The sequence below is a fragment of the Podarcis raffonei genome, chromosome 8, assembly GCF_027172205.1.
Source record: "Podarcis raffonei isolate rPodRaf1 chromosome 8, rPodRaf1.pri, whole genome shotgun sequence".
In the NCBI taxonomy this organism is placed as follows: domain Eukaryota; kingdom Metazoa; phylum Chordata; class Lepidosauria; order Squamata; family Lacertidae; genus Podarcis; species Podarcis raffonei.
In genome coordinates, this window is record NC_070609.1 from 34,973,477 (window position 1) to 34,989,655 (window position 16,179).

The window sequence follows — 16,179 nt, forward strand, 5'->3', positions numbered from 1 at the left end:
ATAAGGATTGATCTGTTAGGAGAACCAGAACTTACAGGGTTAAGAGGTTCTGAGTGACGTCTCACATTCTGAGGCGTGGCTATGTTCACAGAGGGGAGTGTTTCTCTGTGTGTTTTTCTCTTTCGGTTTTGACCGAGAAGCGGAGATCATGTCTGATTTTTCTCCGGGCTGACAAACGATGTTATTCTACTCATTAAAGACTGTTGGAGATAAGAGGAAAGCCTGCGTGCAGTCTGATTTATTGGCCACACAAGCAGCAGTTTCCCCCGCTGTGTAAACTCTGCTACAAAGGCCAAAGAGGCTGGGAAGAGATTATTACCGGCACGGACAGCAGTGACGCAGCTAAGAAGGGTGCCGGACGCCATTGGCCTCCATAGGTTATGGGAGGTCAGCCAAGCTTTGGAAGCTGTTGCTGAGATGTGCCTGCGTGTGGGAGAAGCCAGCTGAGGAGGAGCTTCTGTTACGTGAGTAGGCTCAGCCCCGGGGGAGCAGGAAAATGGCTCAGCTTAAGTTGCCATGCCAGAAACTGACTAGCCATAATTGGCTGCAGTGGAGTTTTCAAGCAGAGTTTTGGCTAGTTGGGGAGCAGCTGTGGGATGTTGTACAGCGCCCACTGAAGGCTACTGGGAACGCAGAGACTGAAAAAGCTGCAGAGCAAAGTGAAGTTGAGAAGCGTGTGCTTGGCAGAGAATGTGGATGCACATCTGGTGCCGGTTGTCCTGGATGCTGAAAGGCCTGAGGCTGCTTGGCTAGCACTCCGTGAAGCTTGTGAAGCTGGGGTGGGAAGCAAGGGCCAAGATGGGGCTGCATCCGAAGGGGAGAGGCAAGATGGCGCCGGCCACATTCTTGAGAGCCGACACACAGCTGGGAAGAGCTGTGAGCCCTCACGGGGGGGCGAAGGGACTGTTGCTGTTACTGTTGCTGTTGCTGGCAATGCTGAGCCTGGGGGCTGTGTGGATGCTGCAACGTGTCTGTGTGAGGAGCCAGGAGAGAGGCCAAGTGTTGGGAGCCCTTTACCCACCAGAAGGGGTGCAGGAAAACGTCCTGGGAGCCCCGTGAGTAGTGGGGGGGCAGTGAGCAGTGAAAGCTCAGAGACGCCTCTGAAAGCTCCAAAAGCTGCCAAGAGCTGTTTACGTCGTGAGCCTGGGAAGCTGCAAAGAGCTAAAGGCTTCAAGGCCGGCCACCTGCAGCAAGGAGAGATAAGAGCTATGGAGTTGTGTGGGAACGCTGAGATACGTCCGGTCTCCAAGGCAACTGAGAGAGTTGCATCTACGGAAGCTGTGAAGGTCGTGGGCAAGTCTTCCTGCCGGGGGGAGTCTGTTGCCGTGACAACCAGAGAGGACATCTGCAGAGGCTCCAAGGATGGGGGCAGCGAGAAGATTGTTGCCATGGCAATGCTTAGGGACAGCTCCAGTGTGGAGAGAGTGCTGCGTTGGATCATAGACTCTGGAGCCAGTCATCACCTGATGACAGCGCCACCTGATGGACATATGTGGAACTGCAGGGCTGTTTCAACTGGGAAAACAGTTGTTTTTGCTAATGGGTCACAGAGACATTTAACCACTGTTGGAAATGTGTTTGTTTCTTTCTTGCAGGCGGAGCTAGAGGTCTACGTCGTGCCTGAGATAAAACATTGTCTTTTATCTGTACCATGCCTTTTACAGGAGGGATATTCTGTGAGTTTTGAAAAGAATGTCTGTACAATTTCCAGAGGGGGCAAGCAACTGGTAAGTGTTGAGAGAAATCAGAACAACCTCTTTGTTCTGGAAACACCTCTGGAGGGTGAGGGGAATGCTGGGAAAGCCACTGATCACACTCATGTGTCGTGTGCTTGCGTGTGGCACAAGAGAATGTCACATGGTTCCTGTGAAGACATTCAGATGTTATCAGAGTGCACCAAAGGGTGCAAGGTAAGAGAATGTGGTGAACCTTTGAATTGCAGGGCTTGCAGAAAAGCCAAGAACAAGGGATATAATTATCCCAGGGTGGAGAGAGTAACCACAAAGCCTTTTGAGCTTGTGCATGCAGACCTTTTTGGTATGCCACAGCCAAGTCTGGGCAAGGCCAAGTGGCTGATGGTGCTGACAGATGATTATACGCGGAACGCATGGGCTTTCACGCTGAAAACTAAGGAGGAGGCAACACAACTGATCAAAGATTGGGTTGCTGAAGTGGAACTAAGGTTCTCCACCAAGGTGCAGGGGTTCAAGTGTGACCGAGGTTCAGAGGTCACTGGGTCTGCTCTAAAGGGTTTCTTTCGCCAGAGGGGGATACGTCACAAGGTGACTTCTCCTCAGGACAGTGGCGTGGCAGAGCTTAGGAGTGAAGCTCTGGTTCAAGCATCAGAGATTCTACTGGATGACTCTGGTTTGCCTCAAAGTTTTTGGGGGGAGGCGGTAAAAACGGCCAATTTCACGATGAACAGGTGCTACAATGCAGTGGTAGGTGACACCCCGTATTTCCTGCTTCATCGACAGAAGCCGCTTGTGCATTTCTTTCGCACTTTTGGTAGCAGAGCCATGGTACCTGTACCAAAGTTTCTGCAGCAGGAGGGTGGCCCAAGGTACCAGGAAATGATCTTCTGTGGATATGAGCCTGCGACAAAAGGGTGGAGATTCGCATATCCAGAAGGTGATCAGACCAAGCTTCTGGTCAGTAAACAGGCTGAGTTCTTTGAGCAGGATGGTTGGGCAAGGCGCAAAGCGAGCTCTGACGTTCACTCAGATTGTCTGTCTGACTCTGAGGAGGAGGAAGAGCCAGAGCCTGAACCTGCTGGTGGAGACCAGGTCCCTGAACAGAGTAGGGCGTCTCCACAGGTTGTTAAGAGAGTGTCCAAGAGTGAGCCCTCATCTCCTGTTCGCATAATGGAGAAAGCTCACAGACGTGTCAAGTCAGAGGGGAAATCTTCTGATGAAGGAGACGCACTTGCTGGCCCCAGTGGGTCAGAAGGAGCACCCCAGTTTGTGCCCAGGCGGTCATCTCGGGCAACAAAGGGAATTCCACCTGAGAGGTTTCAGGTCACCAATGCGTGGGTTGGTTTCGCACAGTGCGAACCTGGGAGTTTTGAGGAGGTTCAACAGTTGCTTGAGACAGAAGCCAGGAAGGGGCAAGGGGCAATGGGAAAGGAGTTGAACTCAAAGAGGTCTGTAGATGTGTCCTCACACTGTCCCTCAGGATGCGAGACGAGAGGGGGTGTTAGGAGAACCAGAACTTACAGGGTTAAGAGGTTCTGAGTGACGTCTCACATTCTGAGGCGTGGCTATGTTCACAGAGGGGAGTGTTTCTCTGTGTGTTTTTCTCTTTCGGTTTTGACCGAGAAGCGGAGATCATGTCTGATTTTTCTCCGGGCTGACAAACGATGTTATTCTACTCATTAAAGACTGTTGGAGATAAGAGGAAAGCCTGCGTGCAGTCTGATTTATTGGCCACACAAGCAGCAGTTTCCCCCGCTGTGTAAACTCTGCTACAAAGGCCAAAGAGGCTGGGAAGAGATTATTACCGGCACGGACAGCAGTGACGCAGCTAAGAAGGGTGCCGGACGCCATTGGCCTCCATATGATCTTCCTCTTCCTGGCTGCAATACAAAATGGCAGTAATAATAAATCAACTGAAAATATGCTGCCTTTACTTAACACCCAAGATCTTTTGCCTATGTGGGCTGCCTTCCTCTGCACCTAATGTCAGGGCCCAGACCTAGAAATTCCCAATACTTGCCTTGGGAACCCCAGGAACCCCCTTAGAAGCCAGGTGTCCCAGTGCATTTTGCCTAACTTGTTATCCACCTTTCAACGGCTTTCTTGCCATCTTCACTGCAACATAAATTTAAATGTTAAAGGGGTTCCAATGTGGCAAAGGGAGGTGACTTGTGATTTATCTTGGTGTTGGTGGGAGGTTTGGTTGTAGGGTCTGACTTTTAACATCTAGGCTGAAGGCACTCTTGGCAGGTTACTTCCTAGCTGGATTCGTCTGAGGTGCCTTTGTTTAAATGCTGATTGGCAGGGGGAGGAGTGGCGAAAAAAGGGGATGAGCCAGAGGGGAGGCAAACAGCAGACTTATCCATGAAGGTGGTTGCACACATTTCACACACCTGCCCAGCTTGATGCTCCTGCATCTTCAGTCACAGAGATTTCTCCACCATTCCCATAATTTTGAATCCTTGAAATTCAGGGAGGTGTGACAACAGAGTGCAAAACTGGAACAGCCCAAATGATGAAAGCAGAACTGGGTGATTTTCAGGTGCTTGTTTTGGAAATCCATGTCTCTGGTTCCTTTGCTCCCTGCTAACAAGAAGGTGCCCAATCCCACGACCACCTGGCGTCCCCACGTCTCAGAAGGCCTCTCCCAAGTGCTTCAGGCTGGATACACGAACGGCCACAATCAGGTGAGCCGACAAAACTCGCCAGCACAGACATCAGAGAACTCCCTCCCAAGCCCCCCTCCCCAGCACCTGCCCAGGTGCTCCTGCTAGGGCCTGCTTGCCTCTCCCCAGAGCTCTTGGCTGCAAAAGGGCTTCCCTGTCTTGATGCAATGGTGCCTTGCAGACCACCACCAGCAGGATCTGGCCCTGACCCAGGCTGGCTGGCCAGCTAGGTCTCCCACCCCCACCCCCAGAATAAGACATGCCTCCTGCTCAGAAACAAGCTCAGTGAGATGGAAGTTTGGTGGCTTTATTTACAAACAAAAGACAGAAGTGTTTATTTAAAAGAGAGAGACTCTGCCCCCACCGCCTTTATCCCTCTCAAGCATCAGGAGAATGAAATAGTCACCTTCCTGCTCCAACCCACTGCCTCTTTGAAGTAGTTCCCCCAGCATCACCACAGTCAGGCTCCAACAAGAGGGAAGAGGACCTACATAGACAAGGGGGCAGCACAGCTGGACCATTTCTTTTCTTTCTTTTTTATAAAAAAGTTGTAATTTAAATATCAAGGTTTGTTGTTGTTTTTTAAAAAAGCAACATCATGAGACAAAAAAGGGGGTTATAATCAACCAGAAGAAAGAAGAAGGAAACATCAACAAGAGCATTTCCTGATGGTTATTTTACACATGATGGAACAGCAGCAGTGAGGCTGGCCAATCCAAGGTGGGCGTCTGTTGCCGAACAGCTGAGAAGGAAGGAAGCAAAGAAGGAGCAGCTGCTGCTGCTGTCACAGATTGTCCCCATCAACATCATCTGAGGTGAGCTGAGCCAGGAGACCTGGGCAGTCTGGGGTGGGAAAGAGCTGGCCTTGTGCTTATTCAGTCTCCTGGGGCGGACTGGGATTTGGGGCAGGAGGCAGACAGGCTCTTGGAAGATTCAGCATGGAGGCATCTAGTAATCCTGTGGCAGGAAAGAATAAGGTGGCAGGGCATCAGTACAGCTGCTCCCACAAACTGCTGCTTCAGAATCCCACCCCACTCTTTGCATTCAGTGTGGGGAGAGGGAGGAAGATTTAGCTCAGCAGGGGCAATGCCAGAGAGAAAGGCGGATTTAAACACTGCCTTTGGTGAAAACACGAGAACGTAACTGCCTGCTGGTTCAGGCCAACGGCCCAACTAGTCTAGCATCCTCTTCTCACAAAGGCCAACCAGATGTTGCAGTGGGAAACCAGCAAGCAGGACCCAGGCATAAAAGCAGTCTCCCCTCCAAGGGTTTCGAGCAACTGAGATTCAGAAGGATTACTGCCTCCAATAGCGGAGGCAGACCCCAGCCATCATGGCTAGCACAACCCTTTCCATGAATTTGTCTAATCTTTTAAAGTCACCCAAGTTAGCTGTGTGAAGAAGCTTAACCACTTAGACACATTGCCCTCCATTCATTAAGTGGAGGATGAGTAGAGGAAGGATTCACCCCTTAGTGAAAAGATGGGATTTGTCTTAACTCCTCATCCACCCTCCCCATCCCAGAATTCTGTCACTGAAAGAAGAACTGGGTGGAGAGGAATGGCAGGGGACTGAAGGTAGGGGGCAGAGAAGGGCATCCCAAGGTCAGAGGATGATACTTACAGCTCGGGGCTTTTTGTTCAATTTGAGATCAATCCTGCAAGGAAAGAAAGAGAAAGGAGCTTTCAGATGAGATTCAGGGAAAAGTCAGATCCAAAAACCAAGCCACAGAACGTGGTTAATTTGTCCCCAGTTGCCAATTCAGCCAGGCCAAAGCAGAATCTGCCCCCACCCCAACAACATACCCCAACCCTGCACAGAAATGCAGTTTTCTACCCACACAATCAGAAGGAAAATGAATTAGAGAGTTAGCCAGCATCCATAGACTGAGTTAACATGTCATGCGCTATGTTAGCAGGTTAAAGAGTGCAGCTCTTTTGAGGAGAGAGCGGATGTCAGATTGAAAGAGGATTTGGCTACCCCAGCCAAATCAAGGCCTTGTGCTTCTCTGCAGCGGGGCGGGAAAAAGGCCAAGTCCAACATGGGCCATTGGCTTCAGAAAGCAAAGCAAGAAAAACCAAGTTTTCAAAACCCCAACAGAAGTTTATCTGCTTTTTAAAATGATGTAAAGGAAGCGGAAGAAGGAAGCCGATTGAATATTGCCAAGGTTATTAAATAAAAAGTTACCTCCAATGCGCTTTTGTCTGTATTTTAAAAAACTTGCCAGCCTAACCTAATATACATACCTACAATTAAACAGATAAACTATGGGTTAGAATAGCTTTGACCAGGCATGGGGGGAGGGAGGAGTGGGGGTGGGGGGAGGGAAGAGATGAAAGCAGGGGAGGAGGGGGTGGTGTGGAGAAAGGTCTACGGACTATAAACACAGCACAAGAACTAAGTCAAGTCAAACTTACTCAAAGTCATAATCAAACATGCCAGACGGGCTGAGGGGGCAGCATTTGAAAGGAAGAAAGCAACAGACATTAATATACTAAGGAATTAAAATTAATTAGTCGATTAGCCACCCTAGCAAGTTTATTCAAAAATAAAAACAGAGCCAGTGGCAATGATCCAAACTTCAGAACAGGGCATCTGATGACCAAGCACCGGCCTTTAAAATCCCTCCCTCTCTCCCCCCCCCCCCGCCCCACTCCCAGCCTCTCAGCCTGGCACCCCACAGATTCCACCTCCCACCCCACAAGCTCTGTGGAGCATTCCTATGGGGCTCAAGGGGAGAAGAGCTGCAGGGGGAGGGAACAGGCAGGTGAGGAGGAAGAAGGATGATGGGGAGGGGGGCAAAGGCAGCTCTTAAGGGCAGAGTAGCAGTGGGTGGGAGGGAACTGACACGGGAAGGTGGGAGAGCAAAGGCAGGAATAAGCAGCACCAGAACGGATTCGGTCCCAGACATTCACGCACATGCCAGCCTCACTCAAAAACCCCGGTCTGGAATGTCAGGGGGGATTGGGATTTTCAACAGACCGGTCAAACACAGCATGGCTATGAGATTCCTGGTCCGGAGCACCCAGGAGGAAGGGAAAGCCTGAAGCGCCCCACAACATCAGTGGTTTTTAAATAGAGGTTGGAGGGCCATCATCTGTCGGGGATTCCTGAGCTGCAACACTGCAGAGGGTTGGAATCCTGTCCAGCTCTATCAACTCTGTAAATCTTTGATTCTACCCAGCTGCCAGATATTCTGAATGCCCACCTAGGATGTGAAACTGTGGCAGACTCCCATTTTCCACCCCTCATCCCCCTTTCCCATCACTACTTTTTGCACTTTCCTAGATTGCACTTTCTCTATGGGGCAGGTCCCTGCCCTCTCACTCTTACAGAGCAGCCTGGACCCAGATGGGGCTATGCCAATAGCCATAACGTGCTGCAGTTAGAGGTGACATTTCACCTGCATTTTCCATCTGACATCTGCTCAACGGAGGCCTCTTTCCTATTTGGAGTTGGGCCCTTGGCAAACCCCCACTAATTTAGGAGCATCCCTTGCTGTGGACCTGAACTGCACCCCTGGGGCGGCTTCTTTTCCCCCCTGCAACCCATAAATGGGTTTGCTCAAGAGGGTCAGCATGGAGCAGTGGTGAATCAAATGCCCGGCTCCAAACAGTGAGTCGCCGGGTGAACCATGCCTAACCTACTCCCAAGAGCCGCTGAGAGGATAAGAAAGAACCATAATTGTCACCCTGAGCTCCTTGGAATGAAGAATCAAAATTTACTAAAATAAAGCTACCTCCCTCTACATTATTGGTGGGGAACTTTTGGTCCACCAGGTGACCCACCACGGTGTTTTGGGTGCCATTACAGCAGTGGGAGAGCTGAGAAGCAGAGAATGATTGGCTCTGCTGGGACAGGCCAGCCCCATCGGGCCTCCTCTGCCCTCAACTGTCACCTGCAGGCAGCCATTCCCCCCAGGCTGCCTCTGTGGGAGAGATGGGTACCAGCAAGGCTCATTTCATCAGCTTTGCTAGAGGCCTAGCTCCATCAGGCACCTCCTGCTCCTGAACTGTGCCAGCTGGTCAATATAGGAACAGCTGTGCAGAAATTGGTACCCGAGTTTTGGTTTTCATTTTCCTCTTTCCTCCCTGTTCAGTTTCCCTTGCATTTCATGGTTTGTTTGTTTTTAATAGACTGTAAGCCTGCAGGTAGGGATTGTCTTGTCTTGATCATATGGACTCTTGTGGCCAAAATTGTGGAAACCTTTTGGGAAAAGTGCATTTCCGAGGTTTGATGGCTCATAACACCACTTCTTTTTTGGAGTAATACCATAAAATTATGTATCAATGGAAAGATAATTTAAAGAAGAATGTAATGCAATAACTTTTATGAAGGATTATTTATTATCACAGCAGTTATAAAGAAGAAACGTGAAACACATAGAAAAAATGAGATATGCAAGAATTCTCACCATGTCAGTTAATACTTAGTTGGGTAAACTTTAGCTTTAATTACGGCATTACGATGCCTTCCTATGGAATGAACCAAGTTTTTTAGTTCTGCAACTGTAATAATGTGAAACCAAGATTGAATTATTGCCTCTATTAATTGGGTTTTATTGCTGGGTTGCTTCTGACTAACAAGTTTCTTTAGTTGGCTCCATAGATTTTTGATTGGGTTAAGGTCTGGGCTATTCCCAGGCCATTCCAGCAGTGGAATATGATTATCTTGAAACCACCTTTTGCACACAGCAGCAACATGACATGGAGCTAAATCCTGCTTAAATATTAAATAAATATTAAATAAATATTTATATAAATGCTTCATTGTCTGGGAAAAGATCATGTCTGGAACGCTTCAGTTCGGGCTCAAGTATTTCATTTATGTATTTTGGGGCATTTACATTCCCATTAATGATGCAAATTCTGCCCACAGCTTTTGCTGTCATACAACCCCAGATCATAACACTAACTGGGTGTTTCACGGTAGGTGTAATGCAAGTAGGATGCAAATCTTCTCCGATTCTTCTCCTCACATATTTCACGCCATCACTACCAAGCAAGGAGATTTTGCTCTCATCACTCCAAATAACACTGTCCCACTGTTCTGCTGTCCAGTTGGGTTTTAGCCCAGTTTAATCTTTTCAGCCTTTGAGAAATAACTGTGGCTTTTCCCTTGGAATTCTAGCATTTAGAACATATTCCTGAAGTCTGCGCCAAACAGTCCTTGCACTCAACTTCACACTACATTGCGCCATGTCATCTTGTATACACCCAGATTATTTTTCTGCCACGTAGCCACAGTCTCTCAATTCTTCTGTTGTTACTTGCTGTTGTGCACCTTTTCCTACCTTTACCAGTCTGATTTTGTAGTGACTGAGTCTCCTTATGCCTCTTCAAAAATTTAGAAATGCCACCTTTAGTTAAGTTTCCACCAATTTTTCTTCTAATTTCTTCATAACTGTAGCCTTGTTCACTTAACAGTACTATTTTACATCGCTTTCTGGGTTACCAGTCAACTCTTTGCACCATTTCTTTAATTTCATTACATTTTACAAGCTCACTAAATGAAAGAACACAAAAAAAACCAACCAACTTGATAGCAATCACCTAACACACTGACCAATGTCCTCCTCTCAGCTCCAGTACATAACATCAACAGCTGAATCCTACTGTGACCTGATTGGATCATTGCCAAAACAAGACGACACCTGATTGGCTCTCTAAACACTCATGCTCATTGGCTACATTCAAATGAAGGAACGCTACTGCATATCAGCCTAAGGAAGTTGTGCTTCCCTTTTCTGGTTATTTAGGTATAACTTTTTACAGAATACAGGTAAGTGAACTTAATGTTGCATTCTTCATTAAATTATCTCTCCATTGATATATAATTTTATGGTATTACTCCCCAAAAAAAGTGGTGTTATGAGCCATCAAACCTCAGAAATACACCTTTTCCAAAAGGTTTCCACAATTTTGTCCACTAGTCTAAGCTGCTCTGGGAGTCTTTTGGGCTGAAGTGTGGGACGCAAATGCTCCAAACAAAACAAACAAAATAAACCACGCCTACCTTTCCCAGCCCTGATGGCAGGTGAATCAGATGTAAGAAAATTCAAGGTAAGGCTTGAGACCGCAAGCTGGAGCCCCCTCTAAGTGCTCTCACCCCCGACTCTTCCTTTACAGGCAAAATGGGCTGCTTTTTAACGGAACATCTTCGTCTATTGCCCTGCACAGTAACAGGAAAAGGGCAGGATTTTGCCTGTAAAGGAAGAGTCAAGAAGGCACCTTCTCCTGCTTCCTCTTCCTCTGCAATCACACCTTGAACATCCTATGACCTGTCATGTATTTTTATTTATGTACAACAGTCCTACCCCACCTCCTTCCATCCAAGGAATTCAAGGTGGCATTGGTTGGTTCTCCCTCTGCACATCTTATCCTCACAAGAACCCTGTGAGGTAGATTAGCCTGGGAACAGGGACAAGAGCCCCCAAGGTCACCCAGTGGGAGCTTCATGGCTGAGTGGGGATTTGAACTCTGGTCCCCCAGGTCTTAGTCAAACACTCTAACTCTGCGGTTCCCGAAGTAGTGCCCCTTGGGGGACAGTGTGATTCCTTAGGGGGGCACTAAGAGGCAAAAGGGTGGAGGGGGGAGACCGCTAGAGGTGTAAATAACACTCAGACTTCGAAAAGCTGGTATCAATGTATCAAGTTCATCAGTTTTCTTGAAATAATTAAGCTAAATAGCGTTAACTGGATTTTGAATAAATGTGCAATTAACTGTTACTGTTTTGAATTCTAGTGGGTTATTATTTACCTTAACGTGTCATGCAAGCCACTATTTTGAATAATGCTTTTTACAGAGTAGGGGGCACTGGGGATGAGGTTATGGAACCAAGGCAGCGGTGGCCTGAAAAAGTTTGGGAAGCACTGCTCTACCTGCTGCACTGCACTCCCCCTGTCCACCTGTCAAAGTGGCCCGGAATTCCAGTCCCCCAGCCCTGCTCTGTGCCATCAAGAGTCCTCTTCAACACCCACCTCAAAAGAAAGATTTGGTAGGGTGAGACTCTCCTTCACGGGAGGTTTTTAACCAGAGGTTGGATGGCCATCCCGCAGGGGTTCTTTAGCTGTGATTCCTGAGTTGCAGGGGGCTGGACTAGATGCCCTTTGGGGGTCCCTTCCAACTCTACAATTCTATGATTCCAAGACCAAAATATGTGCCAAGCCAGAGGGGGAAATCCTCTGGCAGGGTATTTGCCCTTCAAGAGAAGGTGCCCTCTAAACCCCCCAACTCCAGCTCAGCCCACACACCTGGCCCTCGCCCACCTCACCTGTGTCGATTTTTGTTCTTCCGTTTTTTGTGGCTACTGTGGTGGCTGCCCGAAGTGGAGGATGCTGCCTTCTGGGGCTTCACCCCTTGGACGGAGCCGTCCAGCTCTTCCGCTTCTTCTTGGCTCGGTTCGTTCTCCTGGTTGTGGAAGTCTGGGGAGGTGTCGCTCTCCGTCCCGCTGCCAGGCTCCCCTGAAGGAGAAATCCAGGCACGCCTCAGAGCTCGGAGAAACAGCTGTTCTCATTGGCTCTGGTCAGAAGGCCAGCCCCCAGGGGTCAGGAAGGAAGCCCCCACAGCAGGGGGGAAACGCACTTTTTGCACCCACACCTGAATCAATTATCAATTTACTTTTCTTTTTTAAAAATAAAATCATTATATTTCTAACCTATTCTTATCTTAGAAAACTCAGAGCAGGATGGAAGAGTAAATAAGTAAGAAACATGGGCTGATCTGGGTGATGCAAGGGTTGCCCTTCTCCTTGATGGAGAAGGAGCTTTCCACATGAAAGGCCTAGTGTCAGCCAAATGCGCCAAATTAGTAGATATTCTCACTGGCCTGTTTTATTACGCCTTACACAACAGAAAGACCTGCACATGCAGACAATGGATTCTATGTGCTATGGTCATCCAAATGATATAAATCAGCCTTGGCTTACATGAGGGAGTGTTCTATGAAAATCCTATGCAGATGCCAGATATGCCTATGTGATGCCAGAATTGTTAGTGGGGATGTGGGGAAAGAAGTGCCTTCCTCCACCTGTGGTGGGCCTGCCCACAGGCATTCAAATGCTGGACAATTGATCAAGAAATGACCAAAATCCTCAAATATCCCAACACCACTGCAGCTTTATCTACTAAATCTGTAGAAAGAGCAACTCAAAGTTTTCAGCTCTCAGGGAAAACCTTGCAGGACTTGTGACTTCTGCTTTGGTATAAAAATATGTGAAGTTTAGCATTAGCTGAAAAATTTCTCCTAAATTACTTGGTGGCAAAAGCTTAGAGGACCCTGGAAGTTTTTACGCTGTTTGGTGAAGTATTATATTATTTATAACAAGCACACGGGACTCTCTCTCCACAGCACAATATGAAATTCAGCTTTCTTAATGGTCTTAAGTATTCTACCAGTCTAATATTGGGTCTCACCTAGATATACTGCACTTATTTTGATATTTCTATTATTTTTATTGTATTGGGTTTTCTATTTATAGTACTTCAATAAAATAGTTAATTATTTCTTTTTTAAAAAAAGTTTTCCACGTGCAGGGAGCTTTTGGCATTCAATCCTGCTCTCTTCCAGAAGCAGGACAGTCCAACTCTGCACCTTCTGAGTTGGATTTCACAAGATTTGCGAAGTGAGCAGTGTGGAGACAAGTTGACAAGAAAGGAAGGGGGCTCAGCAGGAAGGAAGGTCAACTTACGTTTTTCAATGAGCTGGTCCTGAACTCCTGCCAGTGCGCTGACCGCCTAGGAAACCGAAAGAGACCAGATTGAGGAGGATTGTGGGAACTTCTGGGAGACTCCACCCCATTGCCTCCTCACGCCACTCAAAGAGGTGCCACATTTGGCTGGACTTTCGGGATTGTGCCATAGGACAGGCACAGGATGCAAATCTCACCCCACCCCAACTACCTGCCCTACTTTCTATGCTTTGGCAGTATCTCCCTTGACAGGATCTCAGATATCTGGTGATGAGGGAAAGCTTCCTCTGCCCCAGAAGGGATGGCATTGGTCCTCCCTCAGTGCTCGGAGGATAAAGAACAAACTACACCTGAATAAGACAAGGTGGGAAGGAAGGAGACTGGGAGGACCCAAATGGTATGTGTTGTGGGAGAGGGCTGGCCAAAACTGGACAGGGAGAACTCCAATGCTTTAAAAATAACAAATAAACATAGAGTTTGCTCAACCTGAAAGATGTCTAGAGAAGTTGAGGGAACAGTTCAGTGACTTCTTCCTGTCAATAGGGGAGGATACAGGGAGACTACCTAGAGGAGGACCAAAAGTTGGAGGCAGCAGTGCTTCTGAGTACCATTTACTGAAAATCATGCAATATGCTTTCCACATGTTTGGGTGGAAGGAAGGACATAGGAGGGGGAGGCCTCAGAGATACTACACAGGCCACCCTAGCCCCCAGGTTGCACTCACAGCAGCTGATGTGACTGAAGACTTGCTGAAAAGGCGCTCGGCTTCTTTGAACTTGCGGTTCCGTCGGTCATTCTTGCTGTTGGAGTTCCTAGAAGCAAGAGAGGAGAAAGTAGATAGAAACAAGTTTTTCTCTCTGACTCAAAGAACTAGAATTTGTGGACCTTCAACTGGATATTTAGGACAGCTACACAGCACATTGTTAAACTATGGAACTTGCTCCTGCAGGAAGCAGTGCTGGGCACCAACCAAGACGGCTTTAGAAGAGGATTAGTCAAATTCATGGAGAAGGCTATCGACGGCTACTAGCCAGAATGGTTATGCTCTGCCTCCATGGTTGGAGAAGGTAACTGCTACTGAATGCCAGTTGCTAGAAACTACAGGAGACGAGGGGGGTCTTGAGCTTGGGTCCTGCTTGTGAGTTTCCTGTTGGGGCATCTGGTTGGCCACTCTGAGAACAGGATGCTGGACTAAAAGGGTCATTGGCCTGATCCAGCAGCCTTCCTATTGGCTGGTGCAAGTCAAGGGCAGACCTGTGAAATGCCATCTTCCCACCACCACCTCAAACAGGGAAGCCCCTCCTCTCTCTCTTTTCAAGAAGAAGTGGGAGGGAGTGCCCTTTTGCAGGCCGCCTTCTGGACTCTAGAATAAACTGTGGCTGCTGTATGACAAGAGATTAAGGCCCAGGCCCAGTGGGTGACACACACACACACACCGGACCCCAGAGAGGTGGCTGTAGCCCCTGCCCCAAATCAGGGAAGGAGCACTGGTGAGGCAGGAGGTGGAGGGTGGGGGGAGGAGAAGGAAGGAGTAGCTCAAAGTGGAAGGGGGGCAGCAGGGAGTCACCCGCAGCAGTCCAGGCCATGGGACACCCCCCAGAGGAGAGCTATAGGGTTTATCACTTAGAGCAGGGTGGACCTGGCGCAGTTGCAAAGCGCTTTGCTAGAGGTCTCCTGTTGCTACCCATGACGCCAGTCCTCTTTGAGGGCAGCTTTCCGTTTTGCACCCCGCCCTCCACTCACTTCTGGTTGGTCAGGTAGCGGTCCCAGCCTCGGATGATGTTGCCGTACATCTGGGTATCTTCCAGGTAGCTGCCCTCGAAGGCGTAGATCTGCCGCTCCAGGTTGGCCAGCGTCTCCTGCAAAAGGGCAGAAGGGAGAGAGGAAACATCGAGCGCGCGGTGGGGAGGGGCGGCAGGGGAGCCTCGCGGTGGGTGGGGGCTTTTGGAGGAGCAGGGGCAGAGAAGGCATCCCTCCCCGCGCGCGCGCCCACACTGCCCGGGCCAGGGGCATCATCATCATCTTCGCCCAGGCCTAGCCCGCCCCTCCCCTCCCCTCCCTCGGCGTCGGGGGGCTCCTACTCACGGCCAGCTCCTGCTTGCGCTTAACCAGCTCGGCCAGCTCGCGACGGGTGTCCGGGATCTGCGGCGGGGCGCCGGCCTTGGTGGCCGCCCCGTGGAGCGCCGCCATCGCCCGCGAGAAGGAGGAGAGCGAGCGGCAGGAGGAGAGGCGAGAGGAAGGCCCGACCCAGGCAGGCGAGCGGGAGCGCGATGCCGGGCGGAGCCGCTGGGAGCAGCAGAGGCTGGAGCCTCCTCCTTCCCCGCTGTCGGGCCAGCCCTTGCGCGGAGGCGGAGGCAGCCAAGCGGCGGTTGGGCGGCCCGCAGGCGGCAGTCCCCGCCCTGCCAGCTCCCTCCCTTTCGGCGGGGCTTCCACTCCGCCGAGCCGCTCTCGATAAGCAGCAGCAGGAAGGATGGAGGGGCCGGAAGGCTCCGCCCGCGCTTCCCTCTTGGATCTAGAAGCGCCCGCCGGTCCCAATCCCAGCTGATGGGCGGGCTGGGAAGGGTCGAGGAGCCGACGGACACAGGCCCACGGATTCCCGCCGCCCTTCCACCTGGAGAGGTCTCTCACCCCGCCAGGAAGCCAACTCACAGTTGGGCTCCCAAGCCTCTGCCTTTCTGACGTTACTCAGCAGAAGAGGGGATGGAGAAGAGTTGCACTATCGCCTCCGTTCAAATATATTTAGGGAATGTCAACAGGCCAGGAGAAGTTCCTGGGATTCCTTCAACGGGGCAATGGGTGCAAGATGAAGCAAATATTTGTTAGGAAGCAGAAAGCAATTATATTTCGAACCAGGTGGCAGAGGCCCCTCTGTCTTAGGGAGTGAGTGATGTGTGTGACCTTATATCCCTTTTCCTCCAAGGAGTTCAAGCACATGGTTGCCCTTCTATTTTTGTTCTCACAGCAAACCAGTGAAGTAGGTTAGGCTGAGAGGCAGAGACTGGCCCCAGTTCACCCAGTGAGCTTCATGGCTGAGTGGGGATTCAAACCCTGGTCTCCCAGGCTGTAAACCGGCACTCTAATCACTGTATCACACTGTTTGTCTTTTATCTCCTCTGTGCCAGTAGCAGATCA

General features: G+C 49.6%; 1 protein-coding gene and 1 long non-coding RNA gene across 5 annotated transcripts; both read right to left on the reverse strand.

Annotated features, from left to right (window-relative positions):
- Positions 1-4,653: 4,653 nt before the first annotated feature.
- On the reverse strand, positions 4,654-15,394 carry MEAF6 (MYST/Esa1 associated factor 6). Of its 4 annotated transcripts, XR_008331789.1 has the most exons (9): positions 15,133-15,394; positions 14,791-14,906; positions 13,772-13,859; positions 13,048-13,093; positions 11,632-11,821; positions 6,777-6,806; positions 6,547-6,605; positions 5,983-6,016; positions 4,654-5,317 (listed from the first exon to the last, which is right to left on the reverse strand). XR_008331789.1 is itself a non-coding variant. In XM_053399158.1 (8 exons), exons 1-8 carry the CDS (start codon positions 15,235-15,237, stop codon positions 5,309-5,311), a joined length of 618 nt encoding a protein of 205 aa, XP_053255133.1. In that variant the 5' UTR covers positions 15,238-15,393; the 3' UTR covers positions 4,654-5,308. The 4 variants fall into 4 exon arrangements, 2 of the variants coding, with proteins under 2 accessions (XP_053255133.1, XP_053255134.1); XR_008331790.1 differs by lacking the exon at positions 6,777-6,806 and having other exon boundaries at positions 15,133-15,393; XM_053399158.1 differs by lacking the exon at positions 6,547-6,605 and having other exon boundaries at positions 15,133-15,393.
- On the reverse strand, positions 8,475-11,625 carry LOC128418954 (uncharacterized). The gene is made up of 2 exons (XR_008331791.1): positions 10,906-11,625; positions 8,475-10,866 (listed from the first exon to the last, which is right to left on the reverse strand). It is a non-coding gene; the product is annotated as an uncharacterized LOC128418954 (long non-coding RNA).
- Positions 15,395-16,179: the final 785 nt, after the last annotated feature.

Coding starts and splice junctions, on each gene's coding strand:
- MEAF6 (XM_053399158.1), bottom strand. CDS start 15,237: ATGGCGGCGCTCCACGGGGCGGCCACCAAGGCCGGCGCCCCGCCGCAG. Junction 14,907..15,132: donor AGCGCAAGCAGGAGCTGGCC/GTGAGTAGGAGC, acceptor GCCCTTTTGCAG/GAGACGCTGGCCAACCTGGA. Junction 11,822..13,047: donor GGACCAGCTCATTGAAAAAC/GTAAGTTGACCT, acceptor TTTCTCCTTCAG/GGGAGCCTGGCAGCGGGACG.